We start from the raw sequence: 19,576 nt of genomic DNA, 5'->3' as shown, positions 1-19,576 counted from the left end.
TATATAGCCCCACTGCAGTCACGTGACCACGGAGCGGCCCCTCCCTCCGGGCTGGGGCGGGATGGCGATGCGCGGCAGAGAGGGCGGGAATTTTCTTCCGGGGTGGGGGGGCGGTTTCGCTTCCGGGCCGGCGCTCGGGGCCGTGCCCACCCCCGGGAGGTCGGTGCCGGCGGCGGGGCGGGGCGCGGCGGGGCGGGGCGGGGCGGGGGGAGCGGGGCCGCCCGTGACAGCGCGGCCGCGCCGTACCCCCGGCAGCCCCGGCGGGGCCTCCGCTGTGCCGCCCGCCGTGTCGGTAAGGAGGCGGGGGAGGCGGGCGGACTGTGGGAGGTGTCGGGTTGTCCGAGGGGCTGTCGCGGGCTGGGGCGGGCAGCGGCACCGGCCGTCCGGGGGGAGAGCGGGGCCGGGGGCTGCAGCTCCTCGCGGGGAGCGGGGGGACGGCACTGAGCTCCGCTCTCTGGGGGCGGCGGCGGGGCTCGGGGGGCGGCACGGAGCCGTGTCAGGGGAAGGGCGGGGGGGGGAAGGGTCTGCGCTGTGGGCACGGCGGGCGTGGAAGTGGCCGAGCCGTAGGGAAGGGCTTGGGGTGCCGTGTGGGGACGGGCTGGGCTGAGGGGTCCCTGTGCCGAGGGAGCGATGCGCTGCTGCTCGCCTTCGGGTTCGTGTCGCCGGGCTTCTGCTCTCCGTAGCTGTGAGGGCTAAAAATTAACCGTAATTGCCTCATTCGTGGAGAGAAGGCCTTGAGTCATCGCTCGTTAGCGATTTGGTGAGGAAGAAACGAGCTTTGTGCAGCTCGCTGGTGGCTGAGGAAGGCAGCATCCCGGGAGGCGGCCGTGGAGGGGCTGGAGGAGCACGGAGATGTGGCACTGAGGGACATGGGGTGGGCTGCGGTTGGACTTGGTGAGCTGAGAGGTCTTTCCTGGCCTTCATGATCCTGTGATCTCTCCTCACAGTTCACGGTGGGTTTTGAAAGGTTTTTATTCAAGTCCCATCTTAATTTGGAAGCCGTCGGCTTGGCCAGTGACAGCACATCTCCCCAGTCCCAAGGCGCAGCGCTTCTCAAATCAACTGCTGCCGCTGTGCGCAGCGCCCAAATTTTCTGACAAGGGAGATGTTGGTCTCCCAAGTTTGACATTTTCCATCCAGCGCCCAAACGTGACTGTTTCTGCCCACAGATACACCCAGCCTGACCTCCACCCAAAACCCTGAGTGCTGGCAGGGGGTTCCTGCTGCACTCCGTGGTGGCTGTCAGCCACCTCACAGTGGGGAAGAGGCATTTTCTGAGATAAGCCCAAATCGCAGCTGCTGATGCTTTAAATTGTATTAAAAATAGACAAGCGTCTTCAGCATGCTCTCTGCGAAGAGCAGCGCTCAGCAGGAGATCCCACTTATCCTCCAGGTGAGGAGTGTGCAGTGCGGTGCCAGGAAACACAAAGGCTGAGGCTGCCGTGTAAGCTCGTTATCCTCTGCCTCCGTGGTCAGCGTCCAGTCTTCTGAGCAGAGAGATTACGCCTCGCCAGCATCTAATTGAGGCTGCCCCCAAAACGTGTCACAAATTGCTGCTCCCTGGGTACGGAGGCAGCGACATGTCCCTGCTGTTGGAGCAAGCGCACAAGCGGAGTTTGGGGCTCCCCGGGGAGCAGCTGACTTCTGACCCCGGCTGCACACAGCCCCCATCGGCAGGCAGCGTCTGACTTTTCCTTTTATTTTTCTTTCTGCGCTTTCCAAGCTGATTTCCTGAGAACTCGTGGGATTCCCCTGTGTGCTGGGCCTGCCCACGGCCCTGCAGGCCTGACTGGGCCCAGGCGTCCCAGCCCTGCACTCTCTGTGTAATGTGTGCCGGCCACGCTCCTGCAAGAGTCTGTTTGCCTTGATTAAGAGAATGCTTTGGATTTCATCGCTTTAGAAACCGGTGGCTGGGAAGATTATGCGATTACAGGGCCCCGGCCCTGTAAACATTTGCACATACTTGACGTGATTTCAGCTGTGTGTTTCTAATGGTATAAGTGAAACGGCTGATGTGAGTAAGGCCCTGCGCATTTAAATGCCTGCAGGGTTGGGGCTGGAGATATCGGCCACGTAGGAGAGGAAATGACTTGACTTGGATTATCTGCACTTCCATTTTCCTATTTTAATGACCGTCCATGCAACACAAACACGGAGCAGGCGGTGGGGAAAGATCAGTGTGATAAGACTCAGTATTTCCTTGGCTCTGCGGTGTGGGGTGGGACGTCATGTATTAGTTAGCTAATACTGCAGCTGTATCCTCCAACACAACACGATGACAAAACCTGACATCCTCGATTCTGTTAGGGACAGCCCTATTCTTCTATGCAACATTTGTTCTTCTTTTTCCTTCCAAAGGCAAAGGGGGCAAAAAGTTTTGAGACGTTACAACCTCAGAAGAAAAAAGGAGAACAGCAGCACGCCAGCCCCATTTCCTCCCCGGTGCATGTTACCATTAGCGTTACAGGTAAGACAGCGGATTTGCTGCTTCACCACATTTTGTGTGTTTGAAGTTCTGCTCTTAACTCTGTGTTGAGGTGGACCTGTGTGCTACAGTTACTTCTTCATTTCGTGTGGGTTCTGTTGCTTCCCTCCAAACGTAGCAAAGGGGAGAAGAAGCCTTCAGATGTGGCATTGTTAAGCTGCGCCTTGGGAAGCTTTATGCAACTCTGATCTCATCTGCCCTGTAGATACGCAGCCGTCCTGCCGTGTAGCAATCCCTTTGCACAACCCCAGAAGATTGACAGGCTGCTCTGCAGCTTCAGGTTTAGTAACATATTTTGCCAAGTTTGCACAAAGTCTGTTTTGGCATATGAACATGCACTATCCTGCATGAAAGAAAAAAGCCCGTTGAAGCTCTAGAGCCCTGTCCTTCAAAGGCACATATGCTTAAGTTTAAGCATGTGTTAGTGCCTTTGATTGGGAGATTTCTCAGAGTAGGCACTATCAGCCTCGATATTCCTGGACTGCCTGAAATTGTTTTGATATCTGTAGCACTCTGCCTAATTGACGCGCGGATGCCATCCGGCTTGGAAGCTGCTCGTGCCAAAAGTGGTCTTTAATGAAGATATTTATTTTCCTTTTTTTCTTTCTTTCTTTCTTTTTTTTTTTTTTTTTGTGAGTTTACATCTAATTTTGGACCATTCCGAATTTTTACCATATATGGTCAGGGCTCCTTTTCAAACTTTGCCAAAATGAAATGTGATGATTTATAAAAAAAAAAAAACACAAAACAAAACCAAAAACCTAAGAGAGCTAGTTTGCTAATCCCCATTGTTCAGGAGTCATATTTTGCTGTATGCAGTATCTAACGACACAAATGTTAGCTTCTTTTTTTCACAGAGTCATTTGTGCTCGGTGGATGGTCTGATCGGCTGATGTTCAGAGTTGGATGCTGTTCTTTTTCTCCCCTGGCCTGTTGTGTGTTTTTTGCCCTCTGTTGGAAGCGCTACAGATGACAGATATTTTGGGTTTAATGACACGATTAAGATGCCTTCAGTTCAAATACGTGCTGGTCAGCTTTTGAAAAGTCTCTGTGGAGAGAGGTTCTCTCTCCTTCCTGCTCCTGTCCTGTAAAGGACAATTATTGTAACAACACTGCTCTCCCCTATCAACGTGCTATGAAGGTAGAAGTGCTAAGTATTTTAATCCATTATGCAATCATTACCTATTTTTAGAACCTGAACCATTTTTTAATGTTCTTTTTACAATGCAAATGTGCTTTTATTGAGGCTCACAGAACGAACTGTTTAGAGCACTTGAGCCGCAGGGAACAGGAATGAGGATCTGTCAGGGTCTGTTTTAACACAACGTTTGTAAAAGGTGGTGTGCAGAACATAAAGATCAGAGAACTGCTGCGAGCCACTTGTAAATTAAATGCTGGAAAAGCTCTCTAAAACCTGCAATATTTCAAGCAGAATGAAAGGAGATGAAAGACGTTCTAAATGCAAATGGTAGCCCAGCTCTGTTAACGATGGCATTTTTCTTTCTTTGCCAGTAGGGCCGTACACCTGCAACTCAGACAGCCATGGAGAAGAGCGGGAACATTCAGCTGGAAATTCCTGACTTCAGTAACTCTGTCCTGAGCCACCTGAATCAGCTGCGCATGCAGGGTCGCCTGTGTGACATCGTGGTCAACGTGCAGGGGCAAGCTTTCCGCGCTCACAAGGTGGTGCTGGCTGCCAGCTCGCCCTACTTCCGTGACCACATGTCCTTGAACGAAATGAGCACGGTTTCCATTTCTGTCATCAAGAACCCGTCTGTTTTTGAGCAGCTCCTTTCTTTTTGCTACACCGGTCGGATATGTCTGCAGCTGGCTGACATCATAAGTTACCTAACGGCCGCCAGTTTCTTGCAGATGCAGCACATCATAGACAAATGCACGCAGATTCTCGAGGGAATTCATTTCAAAATCAACGTGGCGGAGGTGGAAGCAGAATTGAGCCAGACCAGGACGAAACATCAGGAGAGACCCCCGGAGTCCCACCGGGTGACGCCAAATCTGAACCGCTCCCTGAGCCCCCGTCACAACACCCTGAAAGGGAGCCGCCTGGGCCAGGTTAGCACAGTGCTGGACATTCGGGAGCTCAGCCCACCGGCAGAGTCCACCAGCCCTCAGATAATCGAGCAGAGCTCGGACGTGGAAAGCAGGGAACCCATCCTGCGGATTAACAGAGCGGGACAGTGGTATGTTGAGACAGGAGTGGGAGAGCGCGGGGGACGGAACGACGATGACGTCCGGGTGCTGGGAGGAGTGCGCATTAAAACAGAGAACCTGGAGGAGTGGCTGGGGACAGAGAATCAGCCGTCAGGAGAAGATGGCAGCAGTGCTGAGGAGGTCACTGCTATGGTCATCGACACCACGGGCCATGGATCAATAAGCCAAGAGACTTACACGTTAGGGTCCTCCGGGGCCAAAGTGGTGAGGCCGACCAGCAGTGAGATTGACAGGTGAGTTTTCTTGAGCTTATTTACTGACCCTGGCTGTATGAAGAGATTGAGCAAGATTTTCACTTGTCTGGATTGTTCCATTTTGAATATCTGCCCCTAATATTTCACGTGGCCATCTTAAGCAAAAGAGCTGATGGAATTTTTCTATCGTGTTAGAGAGTGTATGGTTTTGGTTATGATGTTTTGGCAGGATCGTGATCAGACCAGGTTCTCCATGTGCAAGCTGACTTGGGAACTCGAGTTTTAGCACTTAGAGACGTATAGATTGGAATCTCTGTGTCTCAGTGTTCCAACTGTGGTGGGATTTCTGTCTAAAAGAGACATTGCAGTTCAACCTCAGCAGATGGAATCGATGAGATTGTATGCAATACGTTACACAAAGTGCCACTGTAACAATGCCTTCTGGCCTGGGAACTGGTGGGTTGCTCTGCTTTAGGGACTAGCTGGTCACCAGCTATGGGTCTGGAGGAAATTTCCTTCCTGGTGGCCCAAGATAGCAGCGGATCTTGGGTTTATCTCTTCTGAAGCTACCAAAGTGGGGACCCTTTTGGCCTCCACTGTTGTTTTGATTATGTGAAAGAGCAAAAAGCTTTTATTGGTAATAGATAGTGAAATACCCTGTGTTTTGTTTCTCCATCCATCTACTTCCCCTGAGCTCCAGCATTTGTTTTCTTGCCCTTAGCTCAGAGCAAACAGCGGAGCTGATAAAGGGTGGATTGTTTGTATCTGTGAGGTTATGGATTTGTGGGAGGTTTCCCTTCACATCTGCCTCTGTTCTCTTCCATCTCAATCCCTCTGGTCCCACGGGGCAACAGCTACCCAGAAGCAGGGGATTTTCCATCATTTTAATAAATCAGTCTGTGGGAGTGGTCTTGAGCTGGCCTGTGGGACAGGAAGCCTTTCCTAACTTCTCACCTCTTTTCCATGGGTCATCTAGACCCGACGAGCATCTCTTTTTGCATTGCATTCCATATCTGCTGTTTCCTACCTGGAACCCACCTCATCAGTGCTGTGATGTGTCTCAGTGTCACTCTTGTAAGGGGAGGAGGATGAGGGTGGCACGTGAGGGACGCCCTTGGAGAAATGGTTTCCTCTCCCATAGAGTTCCTGAGTTCCCCGGGCCCATATCAATTTATTTGCTTGCAGTAGCGACCAAAAAGCTCACTGTTACTGAACTGGAAGCCAAATGACTCAGTTTTATTTTTCAGATGTTAAGACTGAAACTGCAGACCACTATGACTTGGTTTTTCCTTTATACTTGTGCTGTTCCGCATTCCGCCTCCTGTGTGTTAGCTGGTGAGGATGAAGAGATGTTACACAGGTGCCTCTAATTGCTGACCCATTGTTCTACACACCACAGTGACCTGATGCCCATTAAAAACTCCACTTACGCTCTTCCCCCACCCCACAGATTTAGCCCTTCTGGCAGCATGGTTGCTGTGACTGAGCGGTACAGATCAAAAAGCGAGTCTCCCGGGCGGATGGATGAGCCCAAGCAGCCCAGTTCCCAGGTAGGCAGCTCTAGAGGTTTGCAAGTAAACGTTGTCGTTGAAGGCTAAGGGGACTGTGTCGTGGTGTAATATCTAATGCTCTGCATTTACAAGCAATGCTGCTTGAGAAACACGAACCATTTGCTGTGGCAAGGGGTTCAGTTGTGTGCACTCAGATCGCATGCCATCAGTATATGATTTAAAACCGATTATCTGTTGTTTGGGATTTCATCCAGATAGCTGGAAGACATGAGGAGTTTCTCTTGTTGTCTGAGGGCATAAATGCCAACCCTCATTCTGGGCAGGCCACCAGCTCCTGCGGAGAAACTTTGTTCACCTGCAGAGCTGTATCTGCTAAAGTGCTGACAGCAAATGCCTGAGCTGAAGGAGGAGGTATTAGCTGGCTTATGTAGAAGGGCTGAGGGGTGACAACATCTGAGCTTTTTCCTACTAGTATCAAAACCATCCCCAAAAGCCCTCCCAGTGTTACACCAGTAAAGCTTTTGGGTGGAGCGTCAGGTGGCTGTAGGTTTACCCTGTGGGTTTGTACTGTTTTGTCCTTTGTCTAGTTTCTTTCTTGCATACAGTCAGCGTTGCAGTGACACTGTAGTGCAAGTGCATCACCCAGCACTGCATAGTATGACTCTCGTGTTCCTGACACATGAGCAATGTGTCAGTTCGTAATCAAGTGACTTTGCTGGAAGCAGGTGAGAAGTTAGCAGGCTGCTCTGACCTTGAGTGAGAGCGAGTGAAGAGAGGAATGAAAAATCACAATTTCTATCTGCTAACTTCCTAATATCCTTCAAAAAACCATACCTTTTTCTTCCTATTTTGCTGAAGGTTTGTTTTGTGTCCTCAGAATTCATCTACAAAATTTCAGGTCAAACTAACCCTCCAGGGCAAACGCGACATAAAAAGCTATTTTAGCTCCTAGTGTGGAAAAGCTGCCGTTATTTCTTTGTAGTGAGATGGCCTCAAACTTAGAACCATAGGCTTCAGCATATGCAGGGCAGTATTATCACCTTTCACTCTTCTGGTGTTCCTGTACTGGTGTTATAAATAGTTTGCCTTTAATCCCGGCCTGGTGGCAGAGTGCAAGCAAAGTACCATAGCATGATGCATCTCCTTTAATTCCCTGCAGCTTGCCACTGCTTGAACAGCCTATTTCAGGGGCACCTGACGTGGTTATGCTGCTGCTTGCACGTGCCCAGCCCCAGCAGCCAGAGAAGAGCTTCTCCTGTGCTTACGCTGCTTGCTTGTCTGTGTTTGGCATCGTCAGGAAATGCCACAGGCATGGGATGCAAACGCTGCATCCTGCAACACGGAGGCAATCGGGGCCATCTGCCCGCATTCATTTTGGATGTGATAGCTCTGGAAAGTTCCAGAAAGCAGTGCCCATGGCTGCACTAGAGCAGTGCAGCCCTCGGCTGTTTGCCTTTCTGGCAGCCTGCTGCCCTGGCTGTGTGTCTTGGACCACACATCTCAGCTCTCTGTGCTGTGGCTTCCCCTGCCGTGACATGGGGATAGATGGATTGGATAAGAATTTAGGCAAATATCATTCATGATAAAATGAAGCCTGAATGACACCTGAATAAATAACACCTGTGAAATGACACCTGAAGAGTTTCAGATGTGATTTGGAGTTTACTCCACCTTGGTTTTACTGTAAGCTCATCAGCTGGCTTTTTTTTCTTTTTTTTTAAACACTGAATAAGTAAAATAGGGCACAGTGAAACTGACCCAAATTTAAGGGGAAAAAAAAAGAAAAAAAAAAAAGAATACCATGAATTGACCTATTTGATCCACAACTCCATCAGTGGCTGAGTGCCCTTCTGACAAAGGCAGTATTTTCTTTCCCAGACCTAGTGAGTGGCTTGGCAGAAGGGGCCATGGAGCAGAGGTTTCTAATTGATTGCTCATTTGTTTCCAGCCCCAAGGCTCCTGTTAAGCACTTAAATGTGTGCTTGAGGTTGAAGACATTAGTGCTGTTGATTTCTAGGCTTGGCACATGCTTCGATGTTTGACTGGACTGGGGCTTAGAGGAACAAGCAGCAGATCTTCTTCCCTTCTTTTCTATCAAGCCACCTATTTGTATAATCAGTGTATATACAGATGTAATAATTGTGAAATAAACAAGAGAGTTTAGCTAAGCAAGTTATTATACCAAAAGAGAATAGATAGAATGCTTACCCATATCCTGGGCTCAATGTAAAACTCCAAAGGAGGGATTTCGAGAAAGAGATCCTTCCCCACTGGCAGTCAGCTCTTAGATGGGTCTAGGAGAGGTGCAGCCTGGCTCCATCCCTTCCAACAGCGCAGGTGAATTGCTCCCATGGCTGACTCATTGCTGGCCTCAGGTGATCAATCAGAGGTTCAGGCCGTGACCCAGCAGTCCCCATACACTGTTTTTCTAAATTTGTGTTGTTTCCTGGGCAGGGGGAGGAATCTGCCATGATCGGAGTGAGCGGTTACGTGGAATACCTGCGGGAGCAGGAAGTGTCAGAGCGCTGGTTCCGGTACAACCCACGGCTCACCTGCATTTACTGTGCCAAATCCTTCAACCAGAAGGGCAGCCTGGACCGGCACATGCGTCTGCACATGGGCATCACGCCTTTCGTCTGCCGCATGTGTGGGAAGAAGTACACCCGCAAGGATCAGCTGGAGTATCACATCCGCAAGCACACGGGCAACAAGCCCTTTCATTGCCACGTCTGCGGCAAGAGCTTCCCTTTCCAGGCCATCCTCAACCAGCACTTTCGCAAGAACCACCCGGGCTGTGTGCCTCTGGAGGGGCCTCACAGCATTTCCCCCGAGACCACGGTCACGTCCCGGGGGCAGGCAGAGGAGGAGTCCCCCCCGCAGGAGGAAGCTGTCGCTGTGGGGGAGACGGCACAGGGATCTGTGTCCACTACTGGGCCGGATTGAAGCGCGGCTGTGGAGTCTGGGGAGAAAGGACCGTCTTCCCACTCGGGCTCTGGAGGCAGCACCAACCTCACAGGCTGGTACTGTAATTAGTGCAATGCCACCACCGGACAGAAAGAAGCTCCCAAGATGTTGCCAAAACAGAAAAATCTCTCTCTCTCTCTCTCTTTCTCTCTCTCACACACACACACACACAAACACACTTAGAGTGTTAAACATTTTTCCCCTTTATTCCTCCTGGGGAGAAACAAGACAACTGTGTCAATCATCTTCTTATTCAGGGATCGACAGGATTTTAAATTTTTGTAATGTTTAATAGTGATCCAGGACAACAGTCACTTTTATTTCTCAGCAGCATCGTGGCCCAGCAGGTGAGCCAGGCTGTTCCTCGCCATAGCCAACGGCGAGGGGAGAGCAGGGCAAGGGGCAGTCGCCTTTCTCCCTTTCCCAGGTAGCTGCCACGTTAAAGAAATCAGACTGTCCTGGTGGAACCTGCCTTGCCTCACTGTATTTATCCCTGTCTTGTTTTTGGTGTGTCTCTTTTTACATTTCTACTCCAACTATTATTTTAGGGCTTTTGGCTTGCCCGTCCCAGGTGCGTGGCCTCCAGCCCCTTGTTAAGAAAGGGCAAGGCTGGAAAGCAGTATTCATTCTAGAGGTCAGCAAAATTGGAAGCGCTTTGGCTACTGAAAGTAAGATTTAGCAGCTGTGAGGTCTGCATTACTCTTAATGTGTTGGAAGAAGGTTTGGAGGGGTCTTTTGGGGAGAGGCATCTTTTGACCGGGACAGGTCAGGGCGCTCTGACTTCAGACCGGTGCACTGCCATGCTTTGGCTGTTGCCAAGCTTAAGGAATAGGTTTGTGGACTGGCTGAACAGAGGAGTTAGAGGCTGGCTACCAAAGTCGTCCTTCACCCCAGCTCTCCCTTGACACGCACTTGATATTTTATAACAGCAATATGGTTTACCGAGATACTATAATCCCAGCCAAGCAATCATGGGTGGTTGCTTTTAAACTTGTTTCTACAAACTAATTTGATAAGTTTTTTATCGATGAAACGCAAAAAGAAAACCTTACTTTATTTCCTTCTAAGGGTTTGGGAATCTTCATGGTTCCTAGAGCAATCACGACTCTGTCCCCTTGCATGGACTTCAAGTTCTAAGCAGTTCTGACGTTCAGAGCAAGTTTGGCAAACCCAGAGAGACATGCCTGCATTGTGTATCATAGGTGTTTGCACGTGCTTACGTGTTTCGTAAATGGAACAGCATGGGACAGGTAGAGAAGTGCAAATATCTCGACGTCTTTTAAAGAAGTCTTCTTTTTAAAAATATGCAATACTTTAAGAGTTTTCTTTGGTTCTGGTGCCGAATTGTTCACGGTGGAGAGGGAAATGAGCGACATGTTGCGCAGATTGGGTTTGGAAGAGGACGTTTGTTTGAAGGGATTCTCTGGAGGATGTCTAATGTGTATAATAAGGAAGGATGAGGTTCTGATCCTTAAGATGATGGGAGGAACAATGAGACATTGAAAAAGTAACATTCCATCCTGCTTTCACAAAGGAAGCCAGGCTAGCGGTTACGGCATGGGCTTGGCAGGCGGCAGGCTTCCCAAGTGAAACTGCAGCTTGTCCTGTCGTCCTGCTGTCTGACTGCACCCTGGTGGGCACGGGGAACACCCCTGGCCCTGCTCTCCCCAGTCCAGATTGGGACTCGTGATCATTTTCCTACCTCCTTAAAGGCAAGAATTTGGGGAAGAGGGAAGTACTCTTACCTTGCTTCTGCTTTGTGCAGGTGAGGGGTCTCACTGTTCCTCCCACGTCTCTCAGAAGGCAGATGTGGCTCTAATGAATGTTTTTTTGTGTGCGGGGGAGGGAAGGGCTTGGTGTTCATCAGCAGTACTAGGGATGTGCTCCTCAGAGGAACCTCGGCCAGTGTTCTGAGCAGGGAGCCTGCAGAGTACAAGTTCACTGAGCATTTTGGACAGGAAAACTGATATCTCGACTCCATTTTCCTTCCTCTCCTTCTTTCTCTCTTGTCAAGTGCATCATCAAATGGGGAATGACTCTCTGAGCAGCCACCCCATTCAGTTTCCTATCAGAGGTCAAGCAGTACGGTCGCTGGAGAGCAGTGACAACAGATGAGAGCTCAGAGGTGGCTGAGGCAGGCTGTGTTGCAATTGAGGTGTGGGGGGAGTGGAGATATGCAGAGTATGCTGCTTTAGTCATAGCTTTTGAAGTTACCAAAAATCATTAAGAGAAAGAGTTACAAACTTTGAAATGCTATCCTGTTCACACTAGAGAGCGTCAGAAGTTACTTTAGTTGCTTAAAAGATTTTTAAGTGTTTTAAAATAGAACTTTTAAAAGAATACTACCAAACTATAAAAACATAAAATTATTTATATACATATATTATATATAAATATAGTGGGAAAGTTTCCCTGCTAAGCTTGCTGTGAAGAGAGGGGTGAAGGTGCAGTAACTGCTATACGAGCAGCATTGGTCTGAAACAGATGGCAACCGATCCATCAGTGCGTAGCGATGGAGATGAGATGGTGAATGCCTTACTTGTATGGCATAGCTGCGAGTTTCTCAAGCAGATTTTTGGGCTTTTTTTTTACTGTATTGATACTGTGAATGGAGGAGCATCCACAGCCCAGGTTGGAATCCTGTTGGGCTGATTCGCTACTTCTGATTGGCCTGGTGAAAATCATTACCTTGTTCCTTCATATTGTTCTAGGCTAGTCTGAAAACAAAGCTTGTGAAAGGTCTTTATTTTTTCCTCTGGGTTTTTTTGTTTTGTTTTGTTTTGTTTTAGTGCAGAGGTTGCCACTGTATAAATGATCATTTCTGATTGCATGCAAAAGAGCCAATATTCTTGCCCAGGCCTCACCGAGGTGAAGTTTATAGCTTGTAGCTAGAGTCAGTATAAGGTATGGTAGTGGGAATCATTTTAATATTATTTCTGTACATTTAATGGATGTGTATATGTATGTATGTGTGGAAATCACGGTGCCTCTGACATTTTCTCGAGCAGTGCTGAAAGCAGTCGAAGCCCATCTGCACCAGGAGAGGGAATCGGTTCGGAGGGAATTGTTCACCTAACTTTTCTTTTGGCGATTGATTGCTCGGTGCAGACAGGGCTGCGATTGGAGAGTAAAGGGTTGGAGGTCGCGTGCAGTGTGGCCAAACCTGGGCTGAGCTTCCCAGCTTGGCAGAGCTGCTCGGTGTGGTGATGGCGTCCTTGGTTGCGCCGAGCTCTTTGCGGTCGCGCCGAAGCTGTGGGGGAACAGACGCCTGCTTTCCAAGTACGAATGCTTCTGTGACGGGTTGAGGCACAGCTTTGCGTTTCCACGTCTGGCTGCGGCTTTTTCCCCTTTGCCAAAACTGTGATTTCAACTGTGATTCAAGGAGGATGTGAAGCGAAGTGTTGTCGTGATACCTCTGTAACTTAACATTTCTGCCAACTTCAGCTGGGGCTCACTGACCCATTTGTTTGCTTGCCTCAGGCGGCAGGGGGGACATCCTCTATTTCTGCAGGCTTCAGTGTCAGAGGGAGAACACATTTCTTAGCTCTTTTAGTTTCTTACCTCTTTTAGTTTCTTCTAGTTTCTTTGCTGTGGCAAAGAAACCTTCCTCATGCCAAGTGTAACGCTTCTCTCTAAGCAGCCTGCAGAAAGCCCTGAGTGACAGCAGAGCAAAGCGCTCGGACGGTCCCCGCTGCCGCCAGCTTCCCTGTGAATAGCTGTGAAAATAATGAGAATTATGTTAGTACTGTGCTGCTGCTTTGAGAAAAGCCGAGCCTTCCTCTGGGGAGGAATGGCTGGGAGAGAGACGAGCGAAATGTCTTGCTGTTCTCCTGCAACAAGAGCTTGGGACAGCAAGCAGGGCTGCTTCGTTCCAGCAGCTGGCGAGGGATGAGCAAAGAGGGCTTGTGAAATGGGAATTCATCACAGCAGGGTGACAGCATGCTTAGAGACACAGAATGAGAGCCAGTGCTGGGGCAGGTCGGCAGGGCAGGCCCCAGCGCTCGTCCTGCACTGAGCTGCACCAGTGCTGTGGTTACCATGTCAGGAACATTTTGAGGATGGGAGAAATCTAGGGGCTTTGGTTCAGGAAATGTCTCGTGTTTTATTTGGGCTTGGGCTCCAAGTTCCCCCAGGAGCTGAGCCATAACCACAGCCAGAAATCTGGGGTCTTCTGTGGAGCTGTTACTGCTCTGAAATAATCTGAGGAGTCCTGCCATCTCTTGCCAGCCGCCTCGGGTTTGTCGATGAAAAGCTCTCTTGTGTGAAATATAGGGAAAATCAGAGGGTATGGGAGTGCCTGAACTGCAGGGGTTGGGGTGCTAGTTGGAGGAGAGGTGCCGGGAGAGGAAGGCCTGGCAGCATCTTATTTCCGAGTGTAGGATTGATTGGGTTGGTTTCATTGTGCAAATTGTGAATGCTGCCATTGCGAGGATGGTGGCTGTGATGGAAGCAGGGCTGGGCTGCGTGCTGGTCCCACACAGGTACTGGAGGTCTTCCTGCTGATCTGAAGGTACCAGAGCTCTGTCTGCTGGGGAGCTGCCATGCGGTTCCTGCCATTTCTTTGTGTCAGATCCGACCATGGCTTTTTTTTAGGTTGAACTAAAAGATATCCGACTGTAATCTTCACTGACCTGTTTGACTTTTTATTCCTAGGGACTGTAGAAAATTCAGGTTTCATCTAACATTATCCTCATCCCAACTGTGAACACGTTACTACTGCTTCTTATAATTTATTACCTTTCCGTTCCTGAACGTCTGTGCGATCCGGCTGTTTACCAGTGCCACCTTCCAGTGCTCCATTAGTTTTCATGCACAGGGAATTGTTGCAATGGATAAGCTGACCATGCTAGTTGGAAGAGTAGAAGCTTTTGCAGAGTGACTTTTGCTTCCTCTAGCTGTCATTAGGGAATGCACACACACATACTGTATATACATATATATGTATACATATATAAAGTGTTTCAATATAAGCTCATTTAGCATTATTCTTATTTAATTTATATTTTAATCCAGTTGTAAACCAAAGTATTACAGCTTATGAAATGATGTGTCTTGGAAACAGGAGGAACCATTTGAGGTGGGAGTTCCAAAAGATCTGTATTGACAAAAATACGGATACAAGTAAGGTGTAAGAGTTTGCTCTGGTGAACCTTAGGGATTTGGAACCTTGGGCAGGTTTAAGATTTTCTGGATAAGGTTTGACTGAGGGGAGGCAGTGTGAGTTACTGTTTTAAAGCTCTGTTTTTTTTCTCACCCAGTCTGACTTGGTGTTGGAGGAGCTGCTTCAGGAACAGTGCAGCTGGCACTTCAGCTACCTTTGCTGGACGAAGCAGGACTTCCCTGCAGGGGAACTGAGGCCTGGATTTGCTGCCCTCCCTTCTTGTCGCAGGACTGGAGGAGTTTTTGTTGGGACAGGCTGTCTCTGTGCTGGCTGTGGCTCTGCCTCCATCTCCCCCAGCCTGCTGTTCCTGGCTGCGGTGGGTCAGGGCTGGGAGGTTTGCACTGAGGTGGAAGAGAGCTGCAGCCAGGCACGGTGCTGCAGGGCTCTGGCTCACGTGTGCTGTCACAGCAATTACAGCCATCCCTGATGGTCTTCAGGGCCTTCTGAAGGCCTCTGAACAGCCCTGAGGTACAGAGAAATGGTTTTGTTAAACAGAATCGAGGCTTAAAACTTGCCATGTTCTTCATGGCACTTAGCTGTTTTGTGGAAAACAAGTGTATTCTGGCAAGCCCAGAAATAAAAAGAGGGAAGGCAGCAAATCAGAATGTAGTCTGGCACAACCAGGAGCAAGAGAAGGGCCACACAGAGCTGCCAGTGTGTTTAGTGGCCAATGAGGTGCCGTAGCAAACAAGGCGCTTGCTGCTGACTGATGTTGAGAGGCGTGTTTGTTTTTCAGTAACCTCTATGGAGGGGCACATTTTGCTGTCACCAATGGAAGTAAGGTCAGAGATAAAATCTTGCTAATCGTTCTGCACGGGAGAGTAATTGCCTATCCAAGGAAGGCACAAATTCTGCAGCCAGCTCTACCACAATGTCTCTTGCAGGCTTGGCAGCGGCCGTGCCTCCTCTCAGAGCCTCTTTTTGTAGCAGGCTGCCCTGCGTCCTTGCACCGAGCAGCAATGAGCCGCCCGCCCGCTGCTGCTGATCAAATCGGTTCCCTTCATACTCTCCTGCAGGATTAGTGCGTGCTCACAGCTCGGGGTGTACACACAGTACCATTTTTAGCTCCTGAGTTCAGATCTGGCAAATATAAAAAGCCTGTAAGCTAATCTATGTCTGATTGCAGGTGCTGGGCACTGGGGCTGAGCCCAGGAGCCCTGCTGTGCCGCGTTCCTTCTACGTGAAGGACAGGGAGCAGAGAAGACAGAGCCGGGCACATCTCCGAGGTGCACGGTGCAAGGAGCAGCAGCAGGCAGGAGCTAATGCATGGGATGTGCAGGTTAGGTGTAACGGAGAAGCTTCTTCACCCTGAGCACAGCCAAACACTGAATAGATTATCCACAGAGGCTGGGGGACCTCCCCTCTGCCTGAAGGTAGCCCCGAGCCAGCTGCCTGAAGGTGGCCCTGCCCTCAGGTGGGAGCTGGGGGTCCCTGTCCCTGTGCTGTGCTACATGAAGCCAGGGGCAGAGGCTCCAACCCTGCCCATGCATTACCATTGTATTTTCATTTGCCAGTGATAGACCTGTGACACAGCATCTTGTCTGCAGTGGTCTGTGGAGAGGCTCGGTGCTTGCCGTGCCTGAGTGCAGCAGCTTGTGTTCCTTGGACTAAGCCAAGCTATATTTCTGTTAGACTTGTATTTTATTTTGAAGAATTACCATGTAACAATGGGCAGCTATAACAGGCTGCCTAGTTCGTATCAGTTAAGCTTTTGAAACATATTCAGGTATCATTTAAGTACTGCTGTGTAACTCCTCGTTTAACCTGACATACTCTGAGTTAATCGTGTTTCTGCAGTTGTCTACGTCAGTACTTTAAAGCAAATCAGTGTATTTTTTTTTTTTGCAGACTGTCAGTTATGTTAAGCTTCCAACTTTACGTAGATTTTGTACTTAACCCCCCTCAGTTTTACAGTTACATGTCTTCATTATTTTTATTATTAATTGAGTGAAGCTTATTTATTTGAACCTTCCTGTTACATTTGCAGTCAGACCCAGTACCATTGGCCACGGCCCACGAAACTGTGAAACTAATTGTAAAGTAAGAATGAAGCTAGATTGGTGAATTACTCGTGGTTATAAAACACAGCGAGTAGCAGCATCAGAATAGGATTAAAGCTGCTGAGGCTGGGGGAGGAATCATGAAACTACAACTGGGAAACCTCTGTGGGAACATCACCTGAAGATGTTTCTGCACCAGTTCCCCACTTGGCCAAGTTCAGGAGCTGTCCTGAGACAGAGAGTTTTGTCTGGGGCCTGCGTGCTAGTCGGTGTGTTGCAGGCATTGGTTTGGTATGGATGCTCTGTGATGCCATTTCCTTAGTGCTAACACATCTGAGGCAACTCTGGATTACTGTGAAGCTTTTATTTAACACTCCATTGCGTGGGAGTTGGTATCTGAACAATCGTTGGTTTGACAGAGGTGAGGGCTGAGGCAGCAACTGCGTGACACTAACAAAATGGGATGGTGCAATTCTCTGAAGGACAGCTCTGGTTTTGGCCCAGACTGTGCTTGGGGAGCAATGGAGCTGCTGGCCGTTCGGCCCCTGGCATAAGGCAAACACCTCTTGGCTCCCCGAATTTTGTGCCTGGGGAAGAAGCTCTGTTGGCAGAGAGCAAGTGCCAGAGAGATATTTGAAAGTGCAAGGGAATGCTGTCATTAAATAACACACGCTTCTTGTGTACGTAGAACTGCTGCTGGTTAGGATGAACTGAGGAGCAAGAGGGATCCTCTGTGGTGGAAACTGAGGATGAGAACCACGCACAGCTCCCTGCTCCTGCGGTCACTTCTCCACCGCCTGTAACACAAGGTGAAGCCCTGTTGTAGCCCAAGGTGCTCTCTGCCCCCAACTTCCCCCAGCATCACCCTCCTCTTTCCTGTACAACACTGTGAATGACACCAGTCACTCTTTTAATGCTCCCATCCAGCTTGCTGGGAGCACGAAGTGCTGCCCTACGTGGTGATGCTGGGGGAGATAGGACTGAGGGCTCTGTCTGCACACAGGGACAGCTGCGGCCCAGCGCTCCGTGCAGAGGCGTTGGCACACAGTTAACGACGTAAGCAGCTTTGTGTAGCAATTTGCTAATCACGCCTGATTTCCTAATGAACTAAACTGACAATCAATTTCTAAAATATGAGAGCTTCTAGGAGGTAATAGTCGAGGATGTCTTCACCAGGAGGATTTAACTGGGATAACTTTATAAAGAGCACAGGAGCTTTTCCGTTCTGTATCTGAGCAATCACTCCAGAAAGTGTGTTGCATTAAGCAGCAGAGTCCCAGGACAGTAACTACCTCTCTCTCTCTCGGAGTGCTGAGGTTGCCACGCTACGTGCTGTCAGCAAAGCATTCACTTTGGATTTGTTTTCCTTACCTCCGTGTGGCAGCAGCACAGGGGGGCTCTAGAGCAGGGAAATGGCACTGGGGAGCACCCTGCAGTGCCAGCAGCTCTCTGTGAGCCCCGTGGGTCTGTATGTCACAGCGAGGCTCCCAGGGTTACGTGCTCTGCACTGGGAGGGATGGAGGGCGTGAGGGTGAGGAGGACCCACCTCCCTCCCACCCCAAGGGAGCAGGCAGCAGCAAAAAGCAATAAATTCAATAACAATAACAACTTTTATAAGTCGGTCATTACTCAGCAGATGTGACTCCCTGGTTTTATGTCTTGTACAAACGTACAGGGAGCAGATCTGACCTGTGAAAAGGTGCCATTTTTTTTTTTTTTTAATTTTTTATTTTTAATTAAACAGAGTCCCTTTCCAAACTAGAACAGCACTTTAAAATAGGTTCCTCTTTAAGAAAAAAAAAACAAAAAAAAAAGGAAAAAAAAAAAGGAAAAAAAAAAAAAAGAAAAAATAAAAAAAGAAAAACCCTTTACTGAAGAAATGCACTTTAACTGGTAGGTGAGCACGGCTGCTGTTGAGGCGGCCGTCCCGGCGGAGGCTCGCTGTCAGCCAGAGCCCAGGGAGCAGCACTGCCCAACGCACGGTGCCCGCGTGCCCGCGCACTACTGCAGCTCTACCTCCCACTGCGTGCCCCTGGGCCTGTGCTGCTGCAGGAGTCCCACCCGAAGGCAACAGCAGGATGGGGCCTGTTGCAATCCGGGTTGTAAATCGGTCACAAAAACAAAACCCGCCACCACCTTTGCCTGTAGGGAGAATTTAACCCATTTACAGTAGGTCAGACGGTGCCCCCAGGTCCAGCGCAGCACAGGGCTGAGCTAAGGTGAGGCTGTTCCTGGGGGTGTGAGGTTTTTCATATTGTGGATATGGAGCCCTCAGCAGTTGAGTATTTAAAAATAATAATAGTCCAAGTTCACGTGTCCCCTGTTGATTCCGCTCAGAGCTGGGTTGCAGAGTAAGCATTTGTAAGAGAAATTGTGCTGTCACCATCGACTCTTGGCTTATAACTCGAACGTGTAGGACACGCGTCCTCACCCTCAAGACTTATTCTCACACTTAAGAAAATTTCCTGCTGTACTAATTATTGTTTATTTTTAATTTTATTCTTGGTTGCAATGAAAAAAAAGATAAAAAAGAAGTCTGTACTCACACTCGGTCTGCAGTAGGTTGCAGCGTGGTCCTGCTGTTCTCAGCGATCCCACCAGCCGTCCCCTGTGCTGCTCCGTGCCCCGTGGGATGGGCAGGGGCTGCAGTGTGAGCAGCAGAGCTGTGGCAGGGGCACAAGGCCGAGGCGGAGGGGTTGTGCAGTTGTACAATTGCATTTCAGCAGTTCAGCAAATAAGTGCTCTCGTCAGACAGCTTTAAGAACAATGTGAATGAAAAAATCTAGCGACTTGGGTAGGAATCTTTGAAAATTCTAGCAATGTATACTTGAACTTCTGTTTGTATCAAAAACAAATTGCATTTTTCTTCTTTCTTTTAACACGGTGTAAAAGAACATTATGCATGTGAGTGGTTTGAGAATTAAATGGTTTAATACTCAGCTCTGTGCCTGTCTCTTGTAGCTGACTGCTCCTGCCTAGCGGGGTTTCCTCCCAGCCAGGCCGGGCACCTGCACACCGTGGGCGGCTGT

The 19,576-nt window shown here is 49.3% G+C and overlaps 1 protein-coding gene across 2 annotated transcripts; it reads left to right on the top strand.

Moving 5' to 3' along the window:
- Positions 1-186: 186 nt before the first annotated feature.
- ZBTB37 (zinc finger and BTB domain containing 37) lies at positions 187-18,311 on the top strand. 2 transcript variants are annotated; one of them, XM_048944177.1, is made up of 5 exons: positions 187-292; positions 2,359-2,467; positions 4,001-4,950; positions 6,362-6,461; positions 8,877-18,311. In XM_048944177.1, exons 2-5 carry the CDS (start codon positions 2,447-2,449, stop codon positions 9,363-9,365), a joined length of 1,560 nt encoding a protein of 519 aa, XP_048800134.1. In that variant the 5' UTR covers positions 187-292; positions 2,359-2,446; the 3' UTR covers positions 9,366-18,311. The 2 variants fall into 2 exon arrangements, with proteins under 2 accessions (XP_048800134.1, XP_048800135.1); XM_048944178.1 differs by lacking the exon at positions 187-292 and having other exon boundaries at positions 2,358-2,467; positions 3,998-4,950.
- The last annotated feature ends 1,265 nt before the right edge of the window (positions 18,312-19,576 follow it).

Source organism: Lagopus muta, chromosome 5, assembly GCF_023343835.1.
Source record: "Lagopus muta isolate bLagMut1 chromosome 5, bLagMut1 primary, whole genome shotgun sequence".
NCBI lineage: Eukaryota > Metazoa > Chordata > Aves > Galliformes > Phasianidae > Lagopus > Lagopus muta.
This window is presented reverse-complemented; position numbering and strand designations above follow the sequence as displayed.

Bases quoted from the DNA above. Each gene is read 5' to 3' on its own strand.
- ZBTB37 (XM_048944177.1), top strand. From the start codon at position 2,447: ATGTTACCATTAGCGTTACAG. The intron at 4,951-6,361 runs GTGAGTTTTCTT...CCCACCCCACAG, and splicing joins ACCAGCAGTGAGATTGACAG to ATTTAGCCCTTCTGGCAGCA. The intron at 6,462-8,876 runs GTAGGCAGCTCT...TTTCCTGGGCAG, and splicing joins CCAAGCAGCCCAGTTCCCAG to GGGGAGGAATCTGCCATGAT.